Source organism: Notolepis coatsorum (genome assembly GCF_963971535.1).
Source record: "Notolepis coatsorum genome assembly, chromosome: 9".
Classification (NCBI taxonomy): domain Eukaryota; kingdom Metazoa; phylum Chordata; class Actinopteri; order Aulopiformes; family Paralepididae; genus Notolepis; species Notolepis coatsorum.
The window spans coordinates 30,138,143-30,157,208 of record NC_140173.1 but is presented as its reverse complement, the minus strand read 5'-3'; the positions used below and the strand labels follow the sequence as shown (position 1 = coordinate 30,157,208).

General features: G+C 47.5%; 1 protein-coding gene across 1 annotated transcript in view; it reads left to right on the top strand.

The window, feature by feature from the left end:
- Nucleotides 1-19,066, top strand: part of LOC311234565 (uncharacterized protein) — a gene marked incomplete at its 3' end in the record, with an annotated part of 70,709 nt that overhangs the window by 38,060 nt on the left and 13,583 nt on the right. The window contains exon 4 of the mRNA XM_084321814.1: nucleotides 18,776-18,945. Within this exon, the coding sequence (XP_084177940.1) occupies nucleotides 18,776-18,945 (170 nt within the window). The remainder of the gene's footprint in view (nucleotides 1-18,775; nucleotides 18,946-19,066) is intronic.

Sequence of the window (19,066 nt, the reverse complement as noted above, 5' to 3'; positions counted from 1 at the left end):
CTGTGGCTCTGCCTCGTCTGATCATCAGGATTAGCTTGTTAGCTTACGTTAACGTTGTAGTGATTGGTACATAAACGTTCATTTCGGGCGATGTGGGCATAAAGGAATGGCGACGGTGCAAAGCATGTAGCTGCATTGGACTCGTTGTGAGAAGAAAAAAAACATCACAGACTTATTTCGCGTCTGTAGGCGCACTGCTGTGTTAACGCTGCTGTGTTGACGCTGCTGCTCTGTTTTCAAGAAAGTGAAACACGGAGTGGGCGGATATCATATGACTCGCGGAGTTGCTAGAGGGTTTTTCAAAATAAGAGTATCATATGAACCTGAACGTTGCTAGCTGCCGGAGCCCAGATATTATGACTGGAGCTGCGCTTGGCGCGGCAATGAGACCCGCACAGGTTTTTCAAAATAAGAGTATCGATATGAACTACACGCCAGCTGGCGGGCAGACTATTATTTTTAGCCGCCAGACGGTAAATCTACATGCATTTGGCGAATGGCGTGCAGTTATTTTGTTCCCTGTGTGGCTGGCTATGATTGTGTCAATGGCAGTTGTTATGAAGGATCAGATTAAACCGAATATATATATTTATTTATTGATATATATTGAATAGTATTTGTATGTCGTTTGATATTCCTTGTACATATACACGGAATATCCCTTTAGCCTACTATAGCCCATAATAGTTCATTCTCTTATTGGACAAAGGACCAGGCGCCAGGGGACCAGCCCCTGGCGTCAAGTTCAAAGGTACCGACGAGACATGTCCGTACTAGCCCCGGCTCCGCTCAGGGATACAGCTACCGAAATGAGAGTGGCACTATTTGTTCACCGTGCATATAAATATGGCGCAAGTAAATGTAGAAGTCCCTTACCCTTCTTCCCAACTTAGTAACAGAACGTGAAGCCTCACCCACGATACGACGTGCGGTGAAGTATGGCCTGTTTGGCCTTAGAATAGCATTGAGACCTCGTGCGAATTAATAACTGAATTGTCAGAGTTTGGCACTGTACCGTCGAGTGCGACGTATTTCTATCAAGTAATAATAGTCTATCGTGTATGGTGCATCGTGCGGTTAGAGTTCTAAAGTGACCAGCATCTCCAACGCTTCCTCGTGTTATCTAGAGTCTTATCCAGGTTGGGCCGACCACATGGCGCTTTCATCCGAGGAGATCTAGGCGAGGACCGAGGGACATGTACACTGGATTACCTACCCGACGACTGCTGAGCCCTATGCGGCTGGAATATATATTTGCTTTGGTACTGTGATTTGTGGAGCGGATAATCGCCGACGCCTGTGAGTGTTGGATTTACCCCCGAGGAGTCAAGTTGAGTCGGCGCTCAGAGAGACTGAGGTCGCCTAGCTTCTTCTTCATTGTGGAGCTACAGCCTACAAGAGAACCAAGGTGTATTCATCTGCGGATCAAGAGTCTATTGCACTGTCTTCTGTACTTGAAGTCTCCATAGATATCGTTGACCAGACGGTCTACTACCGACGGCTCTCCTACCCCCCCTACCGGCTTACAACCGGGAGGACCCCCTCCAGAATATCCCGCTATATCATTAAGTGTACCATAGATATAATTCCCTAAGAGCCAGGTTGTATACTTGCTTCCTGCGTAACCAGAGATTGGACATTCAGTGTTGATTTGCCTACGAGTACTCATTTGCCTTACAAGTGCATTCAAATGATAAATGTAAGATAAATATTCTATGTACCTTTTGCTCCATTAAATATTTGATTATTACCTTTGACTGGAACCGATTTCATTGTGGAAAGTGTTCATCATATTAAGATATCGTGTACTGTATGGCCAGTAGTTAAAGTACATAAAGCGGTAGTGGTTTAATGATACCATACTTATCAATACAGTCAGGGAATTGTACCCCTCAGTTACAATTGGTCCTTCGAGCCGGATGGTAATTAGTGTAATATTAATATAGTGGTATTAATATTGAAATGGCCTATGATGAACACTCCACGAAACGGTCCTCCTAAAGTAGAACGCCCGCAGCGTAGACGGCAGCCACCTCAGTACTTAGAGGATTACGCTGCCAGTATACTACCTAGCCTTCTACAAGCGGTAAACGCGGTAAAAGTAGAAAGTAAAATTATGTCCGACCCTATCAACCAGGATACCCCGACCACAGAGGCCCTAGTGGGTTCTAATGTAACTGACCAAGCTCACGGTGGGGACCAGGAGGGAACTGACACGACTTTACCCCCCGCCAAGACAGAAGAAGTAGTCCCCGGAGAGCTCCGGGAGGAAGACAACCCTCCAGAGATGGAACTCTGCACGGAACAAGATGAGGAGAGCGCCGAGGAGATAGAGCTCCAGGACTCCCCGCAGGAGAACGCATCCCCAACGAGTACTGCCAGGAGCGGATCACCTCAACCAGCGTCTTCCCCCAGCGAGGCGGACAAGATGCTGGCACAGGCGTTCCTCGCCAGCCTAGCAGCCTCCACAGAGCGCGATCGGCTCCAAGCACAGACGCTTAGTGAGCGCGAACATTCTACCATGGAAAGAGAACGCATTCAAGCGCAGCAACGGAGCGACGAAGATCGTATACGTCTAGAGATTAGACGCCTTCAGACGGAAGAGAATATGGTAAGAGACCACGCCGAAGCCCAGCGCGCCGCCGCCGAAGCCCAGCGCGCCGCTGCCGGTGCCCAAAGAGAAGCAGAGCGCGACATCGCTCTCACCAAGCGCGAAGCCGAGCGCGACCGATTACAAGCGCAGCTAATGGAGCAGCTGATCGCCAGGGCAACACCCCCTCCCTCGACACGGGGTTCCAGGGCCTCGTCAAGACACGGGTCAAGGGCACCCTCCCCTAACCGATTAAGCGACCCTGAACTCGACCACCAGAGAGAGCCTATACCCCCCTCCGAACCCCTTCCCCGACCGGTCCAAGTGAGACCCAGCTACAAAGAAGGAACGGCGTACACCGCGGAGAGGCTAAATAGACGACTACAGGATCTAGATGACCTGACAGAGGAAGAAGAGGGAGAGGAGGAGAGTCAAGCCCGACAGCAGCACAGTACTCCACAGGACCAGGAGGTCCAGTACAGCCCAGGCTATACCCCCGCGGCTCTGCGCTACAGACCCCCGACTCTATTCACGGGTGAGCATGACGCACGACCAGTCCCGAGGAATAGCACCTGGACCAGCGGGCCATGGTACCCTGCCGGTACCAGCCCACCGAGAGGCGTAAGAGGAGACTCGCCTAGGAGGCCTCTCTTCCAACGCTCACCGATGTGCCAGCCATCCACGGCGTCATACATTGGCACACCGACGTTTCCAGACTTCACCCATGAGAACCGAGCACAGTACACGGAGCTACGGATGTGCTTAGAGACAATGATGGTGGATGTAGCTGATGAACGCCACAAGTATGCTATCCTATTGAAGCACCTGAAAGTGCCCAGAGCGCACAACATAGCGCTAGCTTATGCCACCTCTACGACCCCATACACCGCGGCTCTAGACCAAAGATATGGACGTATATGGGATTACGTAATACAAGAGATAAGGCATATTGACCGCCTACCCCCAGCAACAGACAATCGCTCACTAGACGACCTGTCTATCAAAGTACAATCCCTGGTAGGGATGCTGGGGGCGCAACGAGAAAAGGGTATGCACGAACTATACGCAAACTCGAATGTCGAGAGGATTTTAGAGAAGCTGCCGCCCGCCCGACAGGAGCGCTTCAGGCGGCAAAGAGACCACCGTGATCCTAACGGTCCCGAGCCATCCCTCCTAGACCTAGCCGACTTCCTGGCGAGAGAAGTCAGCAGCCTACGGTTGGATACGTTCGTGCGGAGCACACCAAGCTCCAGAGAGGGACCTAGGAGAGCAAACGATGGCCGAAGATTGGTGACTGTCATGCACCAATCAGAATCAGTACCGAGCAGCAAGAACCACAGTACCCCCTCGATGAAAGAGAAGTGGAAGATGGTGTGCCCGTACTGCGAAAAGGAACACTGGTTGTCACAATGTGACATGTTCAAGAAGATGACCGCTGAAGAAGTGAGTCAATGGATAAAGTCCAACCGACGCTGTTACCGATGTGCGCGCAGTCACATGGCAGCCGATTGCCGCTTAAAGAAGAGGTGTAGTCGGTGTGACGGAGCCCACCTAGATGTCCTACACGACAGTAACAGAAGAAAGCCTGCACCATCCAGCAGCACAAAGGCAAGTGTTATGTACATTGACCCCGCTAGCAGCGGGGGCGCCCAGGTGCTCTTAAAGGTGGTCCGCGTAACACTGAGTTACCAAGATAAGGTCATGGACACTTGCGCCGTCCTTGATGACGGGTCAGAGAAGACCCTTCTCCTCGCGTCCGCTGCGGCCCAGCTGGGGCTGCGGGGGAGCGAAAACCAGATGACGATTCGGACAATAAGAAGAGATCTAAAGACGATAAAGGGCGAGAATGTCTCCTTCACTATCGCAGCAAGCGGGCAGCCAGAGAGACGGTATAGGATTACTAATGCTTTCACCAGCCAAGAAATAGGACTATCGCAGTACACCTACCCCATCGCCAAGCTGATGGATAAATATGTGCACCTGCGTCAACTACCTATCCCGCTCATAGACGGTGCCACCCCGACCCTGCTGATAGGCTCCGACCATGCAGACCTCATAGTCCCGATAGACCGGGTCCATACAGGACCCAGAGGTTGTCCTGCAGCAGTCGAGACCCGCCTAGGATGGACATTACAAGGCCCCCTCGCCAAGTCTCTTAACCGAACAGCAGCCACTAGCTGCCTCCACTCCAGAGTGACAGAAGAAGACACCACTCTCCTGCAGCATGTCGAGAGGCTATGGACACTAGAGACAATGCCCTTTTAAGAACGAAAAGAAAGACATTCGTTCTAAGGAAGATATTTACGCTATAGCCCTCCTCGAGCAAGGGACAAAGAGAGTCACAGCCAACGGAGTGATGAGATACGCAACTCCACTCCTGAGGCGAGAGGGAATGCCCACCTTTCACGCCACAAAAGAAGCGACGGAGCGGTATCTATTGAACACAGAGCGGCGCCGAGCCAAAGACCCCGCTCAAGAGACTGTGTACCGCGCTGAGATTAACAAGCTAATCACAGCGGGACACATAAAGAAAATTGACATTAAAGAGGCCGATCAGACGACCGAATCATGGTACGTGCCGCACCACAAGGTCCACCACAACGGCAAGGATCGTATTGTGTTTAACTGCAGCTACCAGATCGGATCACAAAATCTGAATAAAGAGCTCTTGCCCGGCCCAACACTCGGCCCCTCTCTACTAGGCGTGCTACTACGCTTCCGCCAGGACAAGGTGGCTATCAGCGGCGACATCAAAGGGATGTTCCTGCAGGTGAGACTAGTGGAGGAGGACAAGCCCCTGCTGCGGTTCCTATGGAGAGAGAGGATCGGAGATGAGCACCCAGCCATCTATCAATGGGAAGTCCTCCCTTTCGGAACCACATGCAGCCCATGCTGTGCTACGTTTGCACTACAAAAACACGTCGCAGAGGACCCAGTAGCAGATGAAGAGGTCCGACAAAGTGTGACGAATAGTTTCTACGTGGACAACTGTTTACAAAGCGCCTCGACGCCAGAAGAAGCCGAGGCTCTTCTACTCAAGCTCCGCGCCTCCCTGATCAAAGGCGGCTTTGATCTCAGGCAGTGGGCCAGCAGCGACCCGCAAGTATTGCGCAGCCTCTCCCCCGAGGACAAGGCAGCGAGCAGCGAGACCTGGATGGCGACCATCCCAGGAGAAGCCCAAGAAATGACACTAGGACTAGTCTGGCGCTTCAAAACAGACTCGCTCCATTATAGACACAAACCCCTGACCAAGGAGCAGGGAAGGTCGACGGCAATACCGACCACCAGACGGAGTGTATACAGAACACTCGCCAGACAATATGACCCGTTGGGATGTATTCTACCTTACACCACCAGGGCAAAGATGATTGTAAGAGCGCTATGGGACAAGGACCAGGGCTGGGACGATCCCATACCCGAACACCTTGCATCCACATGGAGAGAGTGGGAGACGGAACTCCGCTCACTCCCAGGTGTTAACATACGCCGCAGCTACTTCCCACCCACAGTGAGGCCAGAGACATGCAAGATGGACCTGCACGTATTCAGCGACGCCTCCGAAGTAGCCTACGGTTCGGTGGCCTACTTGCGTGCCCGAGAGGAGGGAGGAGAAATACATACTGCTTTCATCCTGGCTCGCTCAAGAATAGCCCCACGAAAGCAACAATCTATCCCGCGTCTAGAGCTCTGCGCAGCCCTAGCAAGAGCGCAGCTCGCCACGTTAATCCAACGTGAACTCACCATCCCGGTGCAAAGAACAATCTTGTGGTCAGACTCCACGACAGTACTCACATGGATCCGGTCTGATTCGTGCAGATACAAGGTCTTCGTGGGAGTCAGAGTCACCGAGATTCAAGAGTTAACAGAAGTAGCGAGCTGGAGGTATGTGGACACCCCAGCTGACGTCATCACCCGGGGAATGTCCCTGGATGACCTCACCCGTCACAACCTCTACAGTGACGGACCAGAGTTTCTCAAGCTCCCCGAATAAGAGTGGCCTACACCCACCCCACGGGAGGCGAGTAAAGAGGAGGCCGAAAACAAGAAACCTATGTTCTGTGGATTGAACACACTCGTCTCCACAGACCCCGACATAGACGATTGCCTCACCCTACAGAGTGCGCAGCTAAAGACATTTCTGTGGCACCACCCAGAGGTTCAGCCCACGACTGACATTTCAGCAGCTGACTACGAAGAAGCAGAACTTCTTCTACTACAACGAGCCCAGAGAGACTCGTTCCCCGATGAGCTAGACTGTCTACAGGGAGCAAAGCCCGTCCCATCAGACAGCAGACTGCTCCACCTAGCCCCCGAGAGCGACGCCCATAGTCTCATCAGAGTGGGTGGTCGTCTGCGGAGAGCCCCAGACTTACCGGATGACGTCAAGTACCCGATAGTCTTGAACAGCCGACACAAGGTCACAGAGCTGATCATAAAGAAATACGACGAGGATGTGCACCACCCAGGGGCAGAGAGAGTCTTCGCGGAGATCAGACGTCGTTATTGGATACTGCAAGGGAGAGAAGCAGTGCGGCGCTTCCAGCGAACCTGTCTAGACTGTCGTAAGTGGCGAGCCCAGCCCAGTATACCCCGGATGGCTGACCTACCTCCCTGTCGCCTCCGACTCGGCGACAAGCCTTTTCACTCCACCGGTATGGACTGTTTCGGCCCGCTGTATATAAAGAAAGGAAGAGGAACCGAGAAGCGGTGGGGTATTGTATTCAAATGCATGACCACCAGAGCGATACATATCGAACTCCTTCCAACCATGAGCACAGACTCATTCCTTATGGCCTTCCGAAGATTCACATCACGGAAAGGAAAACCGTCTACATTATTGTCTGATCACGGGACAAACTTCAAAGGCGGAGAAAGAGAGCTGAGAGAGAGCTTCCAAGCTATGGGCCCAGAACTTAAGACCCACCTCGCTCCATCCCAGATTGACTTCCAGTTTAATCCCCCGAACGCACCTCACTTCGGTGGAACTTGGGAACGAGAAGTACGTTCTATAAAGACAGCCCTGTACGCCGTGCTTGGGGCCCAGACCGTGGCAGAAGAAGTCTTAATGACAGTCCTCACGGAGATCGAGGGAGTATTGAACTCAAAGCCCCTCGGTTACGTCTCAAGTGATGTAGCAGATGTCGACCCAGTCACCCCCAACACACTCTTGATGGTGCGGCTGGACCCCGCGCTACCCCAGACAATGTACAGGCCTGAAGAAGCGAACGGCCGAAGAATGTGGAGGTACAGTCAAGTATTGGCTGACAAGTTTTGGAACAGCTTCCTACTCCACTACCTACCGTGTCTACAGACCCGCCAGAAATGGGTGAAAGAGAGAGACAATTTGACAGAAGGAACAGTCGTCATGATTATCGACCAGTCACTACCCCGAGCTATGTGGCCGGCTGGCCGCGTAAGCAAAGTGATCACCGGTGCCGATGGAAAGGTCCGAGCAGCTGAAGTGCTCGTCCAAGGGCGGACCTACACCCGACCCGTGGCGAGGCTAATAGAACTGCCAAGGCTCCCCGATACTATCGATGACGACCATGACCCCATGACTTTGTGAACTGACTGACCCTCACAGCGGACATTGAGTAGTGGACAGTGCGGTTAATCTGTCTCTGCTTAGCTAATTAGGTGGGACTAATTAGGGGGCGGCTGTTACGAAGGATCAGATTAAACCGAATATATATATTTATTAAGGCTGTCAAAGTTAGCGCGATATTATCGCGTTAACTTTGACTTCCTTTAATGGCACTATTTTTTTTGTCGCGAGATTAACGAGCGGGCTGTGATTGGACCTCGGGCCCCCGTGGTTTGGGAAATCCGGAAGCAATGCACTAACGTTGAAGCCGCGGCAAATAATATTATCAACAAACCCCTGTTAGCAGCACAATGCCTAGACAGGACACTATTTTGAATGGCAAGTTTAGCTTCAAAGCCATGCCAGATGGCTCTCTCGACTGGACAAAGGTAATTTGTATCTACTGTCGATGTGAGTTGAGTTACCACCGGAGTACGTCTAGTTTAAGATACCACTTGTATGCCAAACACAGTGCCATTGCAGATAGCCCCACCCCCGTTCCTCCTCGCTTGAGGCAAACAACGATGGGTGATAATATGCTGGGGAAACAGCTGGACAGCGCTACAAGCCGCAAGCTAACAACAGCGGTCGCTAAATGGGTGGCTACGGCTTGCAGGCCGATTAACATTGTGGAGGATGTCGGTCTGCGTGAAGTCATACGCATCGCATCCAACGACTGGACTTATGAATTGCCTTGTAGAGCCACTACTACCAAGAAGATTGGCGGCTTGTATGAAAACGAGAGAGCCAAATTGGCGGAGGCATTGGGGGTGACGAGCACAGTTGCGCTCACTGGAGATTATTGGACTTCACTCGCTAATCACAGTTACCTCGGGGTCACAGCGCATTATTTTGACGAGCAGTGGGGACTTCAGTCACATGCGTTGACTGTTATGAAGACAGAGGAGAGGCACTTTGCCAACACATGCGCGGAGCACTTCATGCAGGTAGCCCGAGAATGGAACCTTGAAGATAAAGTCAGCACACTGACCACCGACAGTGCACGCAACATGATCGCAGCGTCCAGCCGACTCCCGTTTGAACACATGCCTTGCGCAGCACACCTCCTCCAACGAGCCATCACAGTGTCTCTACAAAACAGCCCATTTGATAATGCATTGACAAAATGCAGAAAGGTAGTGGGCCATTTCAGACACAGCGCACCAAATGCAGCAGAGCTTGAGCAGCAGCAGGTTGCAAATGGAAAATCTAAAGAGGCACTCACACCAGACGTTTCAACTAGATGGAACAGCACCCTGGAGATGATAAGGCGGATTCTGAGGAATCAAGAACCACTGAGAGAGGTCCTGGCCCTACATGCAACCAAGGTCACAATGCCAACAGCAGCTGAGCTGGACAAATTGCAGAAGTTGGAGACAGTACTGGAACCCTGCAGGTGAATTATTTCTGACTCAAAGTGTGTGTGTGTGAGAGAGAGCGCTGGGAGAGTGTGTGTGTGTGTGTGAGAGAGAGCGCTGGGAGAGTGTGTGTGTGTGAGAGAGAGCGCTGGGAGAGTGTGTGTGTGTGAGAGAGAGCGCTGGGAGAGAGTGTGTGTGAGAGATAAAGAAGGGGCAAGCTAGAAAGAGAGTGTGTGAGAGAGAGAGAAAGAGGGGGGTGTGAGAGAGATGAAGAAGGGGCAAGAGAGAGAGCTGGGAGACTGTGTCAAGTCAGCTTTATTTTTATAGCACATTTACAATTACTAAAAGCCAACCAAAGTGCTTTACAAGTAGGACATGATAAACACATACAATGCAGTAACAAGTAAAATACACTAAACTTACAGAAAAGGGTATTGAACAAAGTGTGTGTGTGAGGGGGGGGGGGGGGGGTCCTCAGCCCTTGTGTGGGTGATGTAACAAGTTCCTAACTTTTTTCTTTCCACTATTATTGCAGGTACATAACAGAACTTCTCGGAGGAGAGAAGTTTGTATCCTGCTCAGTGGTGCTGCCAGCCTTGTGCCATCTGTCACAAGTCATGGATGTCTCTGAGGATGACCCAGCATATATGGTGAAATTCAAGGAGACCTTCACAGCAGACTTGAAGCAACGCAAGGCCAAAACAAACTTGACATGGCTGAGGGTTGCGACAGCTCTGGACCCTAGGTTTAAGGACCTCAAGTCTTTGAGCAAAGCTGAGAGGGCTGAGGTGTGGCGTTCGATCAGTGCCTTGCTCAGGGGGTGGCCTGCACAGCAGGAACAACCAACGACGTCTGAGCCACCTAAGGGGACAAAAAGATTAGCTCTGCTTGCTCCACCGTCTTCATCGGATGAAGAGGAAGAGGACTGCATTGAGAAATGTGTGGAGCGCTACAGGGCGGAGCCAACTATTGACACAGAGGACTGTCCACAGCAGTGGTGGTCCAACCATGAAGGGGCACACAGCATGATGGCCTGCCTTGCACGCAAGTACTTGGCAACACCTGCCACCTCCGTGCCATGCGAGAGGTTGTTTTCACTGTCTGGGCATATTGTTTCAAAGAAGAGAGCCTCCCTGTCTTCTGAAAATGTCAACAGGCTTGTCTGTTTGAGCAACTGGCTCAGTGCAAAGAAATAATTACACACACACACACACACACACACACACACACTTGAATACTTTATTTGGTTCCACAAATTATATTACATAAACAGGGAATCAAATGTATCGGGGCCAAGCAGCACTGAACACTTAAGGGTACACATAGCACCTCCTTCTCCACGCGGCTAAGCTGCCAATAATAGCTGAGACAGAGCAATATTTGGCAATTTGTTTGTCTTTTGTCTTTGACATTGCAGCAATTCTCAGTCGGGGCTTGTTTAGTGTGGTAACGAGGCACATGTTTACCAAAAGCGTCCAGTGCATCTTATATCCCCACTTCACACACACATACACTTAAACACACATACAAACACACATACACACCCACTAACACACACCCACTAACACACACACACACACACACACACACACACATACACTTAAACACACATACAAACACACATACACACCCACTAACACACACACACACATACACACACACATACACATAAACACACACACACACATAAACACACACACACACACACACATACACACACACACACACACACACACATAGTATAACTGATATTAATTGTATCTGTTAAAAGAGCAGAAGAAAGCTGAGCTGGTGTTTATTTGATCTGTTAAAAGAGCAGAAGAAAGCTGAGCTGGTGTTTATTTGATCTGTTAAAAGAGCAGAAGAAAGCTGAGCTGGTGTTTATTTGATCTGTTAAAAGAGCAGAAGAAAGCTGAGCTGGTGTTTATTTGATCTGTTAAAAGAGCAGAAGGAAGCTGAGCTGGTGTTTATTTGATCTGTTAAAAGAGCAGAAGGAAGCTGAGCTGGTGTTTATTTGATCTGTTAAAAGAGCAGAAGGAAGCTGAGCTGGTGTTTATTTGATCTGTTAAAAGAGCAGAAGGAAGCTGAGCTGGTGTTTATTTGATCTGTTAAAAGAGCAGAAGAAAGCTGAGCTGGTGTTTATTTGATCTGTTAAAAGAACAGAAGAGAATGAGGCTGTGTTGTTCAGCCTGACTCTGCTGAATACAACAGAACAGCTGTTTATAGGCTATAGCCTAACTGCACTATATCATTTGAGTCCTGTATTACACTGTTTAATGCACACTTTATTCATTGTTTTATATTAAGTTATTTTGTGCATCACTCTGTTTTGACGTGTAAAGTTCAACATTACTGTGTTAGTAATCATTACTATGTAATGTTAGTTAGTAAATTGGTATGCCCATCTGTTATTTTTTTGTTGGGCTTTTTATTTATTCTTTTAGTTTATGATCTTGCATTTGTTTTACAATGCAGTTTGCACATAATAAGTTACTTGAAGATTCTGGACAGTATTTCTATTGTGGCAATAAATAAACAATGCATTTTTTGCATAAAGCAAGCATTTGTCGACTCATGTTGATATAAGAGTATTAAAACTTGAAAAATATCAGTTTATGGTAAAAAATAATAAACGCGATTAAATTGCGATTAATCGCGAGTTAACTTTGGACAATCATGCGATTAATCGAGTTAAATATTTTAATCGTTTGACAGCACTAATATTTATTTATTGATATATATTGAATAGTATTTGTATGTCGTTTGATATCCCTTGTATATTCCTTGTACATATACACGGAATATCCCTTTAGCCTACTATAGCCCATAATAGTTCATTCTCTTATTGGACAAAGGACCAGGCGCCAGGGGACCAGCCCCTGGCGTCAAGTTCAAAGGTACCGACGAGACATGTCCGTACTAGCCCCGGCTCCGCTCAGGGATACGGCTACCGAAATGAGAGTGGCACTATTTGTTCACCGTGCATATAAATATGGCGCAAGTAAATGTATAAGTCCCTTACCCTTCTTCCCAACTTAGTAACAGAACGTGAAGCCTCACCCACGATACGACGTGCGGTGAAGTATGGCCTGTTTGGCCTTAGAATAGCATTGAGACCTCGTGCGAATTAATAACTGAATTGTCAGAGTTTGGCACTGTACCGTCAAAGTGCGACGTATTTCTATCAAGTAATAATAGTCTATCGTGTATGGTGCATCGTGCGGTTAGAGTTCTAAAGTGACCAGCATCTCCAACGCTTCCTCGTGTTATCTAGAGTCTTATCCAGGTTGGGCCGACCACATGGCGCTTTCATCCGAGGAGATCTAGGCGAGGACCGAGGGACATGTACACTGGATTACCTACCCGACGACTGCTGAGCCCTATGCGGCTGGAATATATATTTGCTTTGGTACTGTGATTTGTGGAGCGGATAATCGCCGACGCCTGTGAGTGTTGGATTTACCCCCGAGAGGAGTCAAGTTGAGTCGGCGCTCAGAGAGACTGAGGTCGCCTAGCTTCTTCTTCATTGTGGAGCTACAGCCTACAAGAGAACCAAGGTGTATTCATCTGCGGATCAAGAGTCTATTGCACTGTCTTCTGTACTTGAAGTCTCCATAGATATCGTTGACCAGACGGTCTACTACCGACGGCTCTCCTACCCCCCCTACCGGCTTACAACCGGGAGGACCCCCTCCAGAATATCCCGCTATATCATTAAGTGTACCATAGATATAATTCCCTAAGAGCCAGGTTGTATACTTGCTTCCTGCGTAACCAGAGATTGGACATTCAGTGTTGATTTGCCTACGAGTACTCATTTGCCTTACAAGTGCATTCAAATGATAAATGTAAGATAAATATTCTATGTACCTTTTGCTCCATTAAATATTTGATTATTACCTTTGACTGGAACCGATTTCATTGTGGAAAGTGTTCATCATATTTAGATATCGTGTACTGTATGGCCAGTAGTTAAAGTACATAAAGCGGTAGTGGTTTAATGATACCATACTTATCAGGGAATTGTACCCCTCAGTTACAGCAGTCATTGTATTAAGCTTCAGCTGTAATGGTCGAGATGCCACGTTCAATTCTCTGACTAGACTTTCCAAGACAAAGGTCGAATCGCTCTGTGTGTCAAGAAGAGCATATGTGAGAATCTCCTTCTGAGGATCTCTTGCAGATGACAAGAAAACTGGGACAATGCTAGAGGTGGCAGAAGCATTCTGAACTAGCGCGTGGCTCAAGACCCTATGGACTTCCTGGTTTCTTTCTCCTTCTGTGAAAGTCTGAACCCCATTTGCTGCTTCCTCAAACCTTGTCTCCCTTTCCTCGTGTAAACATGTTGGGTGACGTCGGCCACACACTCCACAGATATGTCGAGTCCTACAGTCTTTAGTGACATGCCCTTTGCGCAGACACCCAAAGCACAAATAATTCTGATGAATAAACAACCTTTTATCTGCCATGGACTTGGAAGCGAAAGCTGGGCACCTAGCAATACCATGAAACTCTTCTTTACAGATAATGCATGGTAGCACTAAAAACCAAATTACAAACATCTCAAAACAAACTAGTCAGACTACTGCTTGACCTGACTCCTAGAACCCACCTCACCCCTGCACACTTTGCCAACCTAGGATGGCTTAGAGTAGACGACAGAGTACAGCAACTTGCAATGGGCCTGGTCTACAAGATACACTACACGACCAAGGTACCCATGTACATGTCAAAATACTTCCCAAAGGTCAGTGAATACCACGATCACAACACCAGAGGGAGCTCCACAAATCATGTAAAACCCAGATTCGGCTCAAACAAGGGACTAAACACGTTTTGCAATTATGCCACAACAATGTGGAACGCCCTACCCAAAGCTGTAAAGGAATGTGAATCACTACCCACCTTCAAAAACACTCTCAAAGAACACCTACGGGAGACTGCAATTCAAAACTGGCCCCTACAAATGTCCTAACCCAGTTGTACAATAAAGACCAAGCATGGCTTTGTCAGTATTCCAATGTACCCAACCCCCCCCCCCCCCCCCCCACCTCCAATGTACAGCCCCACCCAACCCCACCCCACCTACCCAACCTCCTCAAATGTACAGTTTCTATGTCAAATGTATGTCAGTATTCCAATGTACAGTGTGTGTCCCCCCCCACCTCCAATGTACAGCCCCACCCCACCTACCCAACCTCCTCCAATGCACAGTTTCTATGTCAAATGTATATACACTCTTTTTCTGGATTTTAGTATCACAAACAGTACTGTATTTGAAAATCTGGTATGTCATAAATGTATAGATGTAGCAGTACTGTCTATCTGTATGTCGTGTGTGTCATATGATGAATTGAAAATGGAGGACCCTGATGGAAACAAGACGAAAGTCTTTCTCAGGTCTGCATCCTCTTAACAATTGAATTGAGTTGTACTGTACTGTACCCATTCTGCAATCTGTTAATACACTTTTCAATCAATCAATCAAAGCCATGGCCTAAAACCAGGGAGGCTTTCTGGTATATGGTCTTTCACTTGAGCACTAGTGCTGAATGCATTTACCTTCCCGGGCAACTTATCCTCTGCTGATTTGGAGCTAAACAAGAACGGAGAGGCAATAGGATTACAGGCTATGCGGGCTTCCTTCTGCACAAACTCAGTAAAACGTTCAAATGTAGGATATTCTTCGGATCTATCGAGTTCTTCTACTACAAGTCTGCTCCATCTGCATACAACCCAATCTGGTAGTTTTCTCAACAGCTTATGATTTTCCTCACTATCATTTAAAATAGACAAGCCCTTAACGTGGGGCATAGCCTCAGCGCAGCCCCTTAAGAAGTCTGCAAAATCTCTCAGTGCTAAAGGATCATCTGAGGCAACTTTAGGCCATTTCATAAGCTTGTCCTGAAATGCTTTCTGCATGATAAAGGGTTTCCATACCGGCCCTTTAACACGGCCCAGGCGCCTTCGTATGCATCCTCAGAACTCCGGTAAAAGATTCCCTCCACAGCCTTGCGTGCCTCGCCTGTGAGGTAACCTTTCAAATACAGCATTTTTTCACCAACAGGGATAGGTTTTCTGTCAATCAGAGTTGTAAATGTCATCTTAAAGTCAACAAACTTCAAAGGATCACCTGCAAACATGGTTGGCTCAGGAACAGGCAGACGGTTTAAGCTAAGTGAGCTAGCAACTGCTTCTGCTAGATTGACTGCAAAACTCTGAGAGAGTTCTTGTGATTGGGGCAGTGCAACAGTGGTGCCTAGTTGGTGGTTCAAATTAAAAGTTGGAGTTTTTACGATGACTGGGACGGTGGTGTTGGGCTCTCCCACTACATCACCTTCAAACTGATTGTATGTCCGCACTCGAGCTGCAGCCACTTTAACATCCATGTTTGCATGCATCATTTTCAACTTTGTTTTTTCCTCCTCGAGATGCAGTTCGACCTCAGCCTGCCTCTGTTGCATTTGCACCATCATTTGTGACTCATGTAATTTCCATTCACATTCCAGCTTACTAAGTTTAGCATGCTGAACCTGTATCTCCTGCATAGACTTTGCTTGTTCTAATTTAGCCGCAAGTTCTGCCTCTGCCTCAACTCGCTTACTAGAGGCTCTGCTAACAACAGAGAAACAATCGTGAGAAATTACACTCTCTGTGTTAGTGCTACCAAAAATAGATTGATTTCCATCACGATTTAGAGTCATTCGCACTCTTTCCTTTTCGACTTCCTCTTTAAAAGTCTCTTGGTCTAGACCTACTTCCAGTCGTTTACTCACAATATCACCTATCTCTGCAGTCAGTGTGCTACAAGCATCTATTTTTTGCACAACATCAGTAGTATTAAGACAATTGCGTTGGAGTGCCTCATAATTTTGCATTACATGGTCATATACAAATTGAATGTCTTTGTTTATTTTCTCCAGATCTTCCTTCAGACAAAATGTCTTAAGTCTTGTCCTAGACTCTCTTGCTATTTTCTTCCAGGATTCATACGTTTTCAAAAATGCCTTTAAATGTTTTTTACCTTGTTCTTCACGCATTTGTTTGCCCTTAACTGTTAGCTCCCGCTGGCGAGAACCAGTGGCAATTTCTTGTGAGTCAGTAGGCCTTTTATCCTCCTCAACTGATGAATTATGATGAATTGAAAATGGGGGACCCTGGTGGAAACAAGACGAAAGTCTTTCTCTGGTCTGCATCCCCTTAACAATTGTATGTATTGAGATGTACTGTACTGTACCCATTCTGCAATCTGTTAATAAACTTTTCAATCAATCAATCAAAACTGGTGAAGGATCTTCTTTAGGACCTAAGTCCTTGTCATCAGGGACTTTTCCCTTTTCTCCATTCACTGACATTTTGCTATCTATTGCAAATTAATGTGTGAATTCAGATCACTGAAACTAGATAACTAGAGCTTGAGGACTTCTGTGAAATAGCCTTCTGCTCACCTCATTAAAACATTAAACATTAAATATTGAGCTCCCAAAACATCAATATTTTAAATAGTCCAATCAAAGGGAGCTTGGGCAAAGCTAATGGAATTTAAGCATAAGCGAATTGTAACTTCAAGTTCCAGGTGAAGGTTCTTTTTTTTCCTCTTTTTTTTAATTTTTTTACAAGTTCAAATCAAACCATTCAAGCATGAAACATGAGAAATCATCTAGCACAGCAGTTCAATAAGCCAACATGAACATTTCATAACCATCATCTGCTGGTTGGGATGATCTGCTTAGGCTACTATAGTTCGTATCAATCCAACAAGTAGCAGTTCAGTTTGTTTGTTTGTTGATCAGAGTCTCTCACCGCACCTGCAGTCTCTTCAAATTGCTGCTGCACGTCCTTGCCCGAATGCGCGCCGTGGACCAGATGAACGCGGGTTGTTGACAATGAAGACAGCAACACAGCATGGCAGGACTCAGGAGAGTAGACCCAGACGTTGCGGGCAAGTTTTCACTGTTACAGCCCTTGGATCCAAACGACAGAGTCTCGACTGATGCATAAGACGATCTTTATTTATTTGTCCATCCGTGACGTCATCTTAGCACCGTGAAAACTGCATTGGAAACGTACATAAACAGACAAACAAACATTTCACATAACGGTTTCCACAGCACAGTACAAACACTAAACTAAATAACATTGGTATCAAAACTACAAGGATTACATTCTTACACAAGACATAAAATCATTCATTTACAAATTACATTATACAAAGTTGCAACCATAATCAAATAAACAACAAAGCATACCTTGTTGCGCTCTCCAAGGAATGTAAGCGAAAAGGTCCTTTCTTCTGTTTAAAACACACGATCAATACATGATACAAAAGGATAAAAGTCGCGACGCACAGGAATACAAAGGCGAAACAAAGATGCACCAAACGTTCCTGCTGCCGACCGACTACATCACTTCACAGGTGCTTCCAGCTGTCCTGATTAACGGTGCGCCAATAGCTGTCCTGATTAACGGTGCGCCAATAGGGACAGATTTATATAGGCATACGGGTATCGAACTCGGGTAAAATCCCACACGTCATTTCAATGCGTACATACATACTGAATATTATTTAGTAAACAGCAAAGGATATTGTCTAGACATATTTAATCTCAAGTGGTCCGTTTTAGTGAGTTTGCATTTATTTTATTTTATTTTTAATTTGTTTGGACTTTTTTTTGTTTTTGTTTTGTTCTTGATTTATTGTGATGTTACTTGTTTATTGCACTGTCTATGTCGCTCTATTGGTTGGACTCTTATTATTATTATTATTATTATTATTACTTGTATTATGCACATCGTTGCGGGTGAGACCCCCCGCATTTCACTGTATACCTGTATGCCGTGACAAATAAAACTCTTGTATCTTGTATGTTTCTTCTTGTCTTTTTTTAAAGAAGACGTGTCCGGCCCATGGGGACATTATTAACGTGTGTTGTCGGGCCTTACAAATACATTTGATTTGATTTGATCTGTTTATCTGCATCTGTTTAACTGCATCTGTTTAACCCTTTCACCGCCGCACTACCAAAACGGTTAACCCTTTTCACTGCGACAATACACAGAAGGTTAACCCTTTCACTGCCACACGACAGCCGGTTAACCCTTTCACTAACACACAGCGACCGTCGGTTGTGTGATAGTAAAGGGTTAACCTTCTGTCGTGTGGCAGTGAAAGGGTTAACTGCACCTGTTCAGCTGCGTCTGTGCCTGACCTCCCCACCTGTGTGCTCTCCTGAAACGCTACAGCAGCGCGTGGCGGAGCTGCAGTCGCTCATGGAGGAGTTCCTGAAACGCTGCAGGATCAACCTGGGAGACCACGGCAGACTGACACAGGACACCCTGAGGCTGGAGGCCCAGCTCAGCCTCACCCTCACCGAGCTGAAGACCGCCCTGCTGTGGGGGGTCTGTGACTCCAGGTGTGTACTGTAGAGCAGTGCTTCCCAATCCTCTCCTCGAAGCACCCCAGCCGTTCCATGTATTTGTTAAATTCCACCACCACAGCACACCTGATTCAACTTAACAAGCCCTTTATTAGTT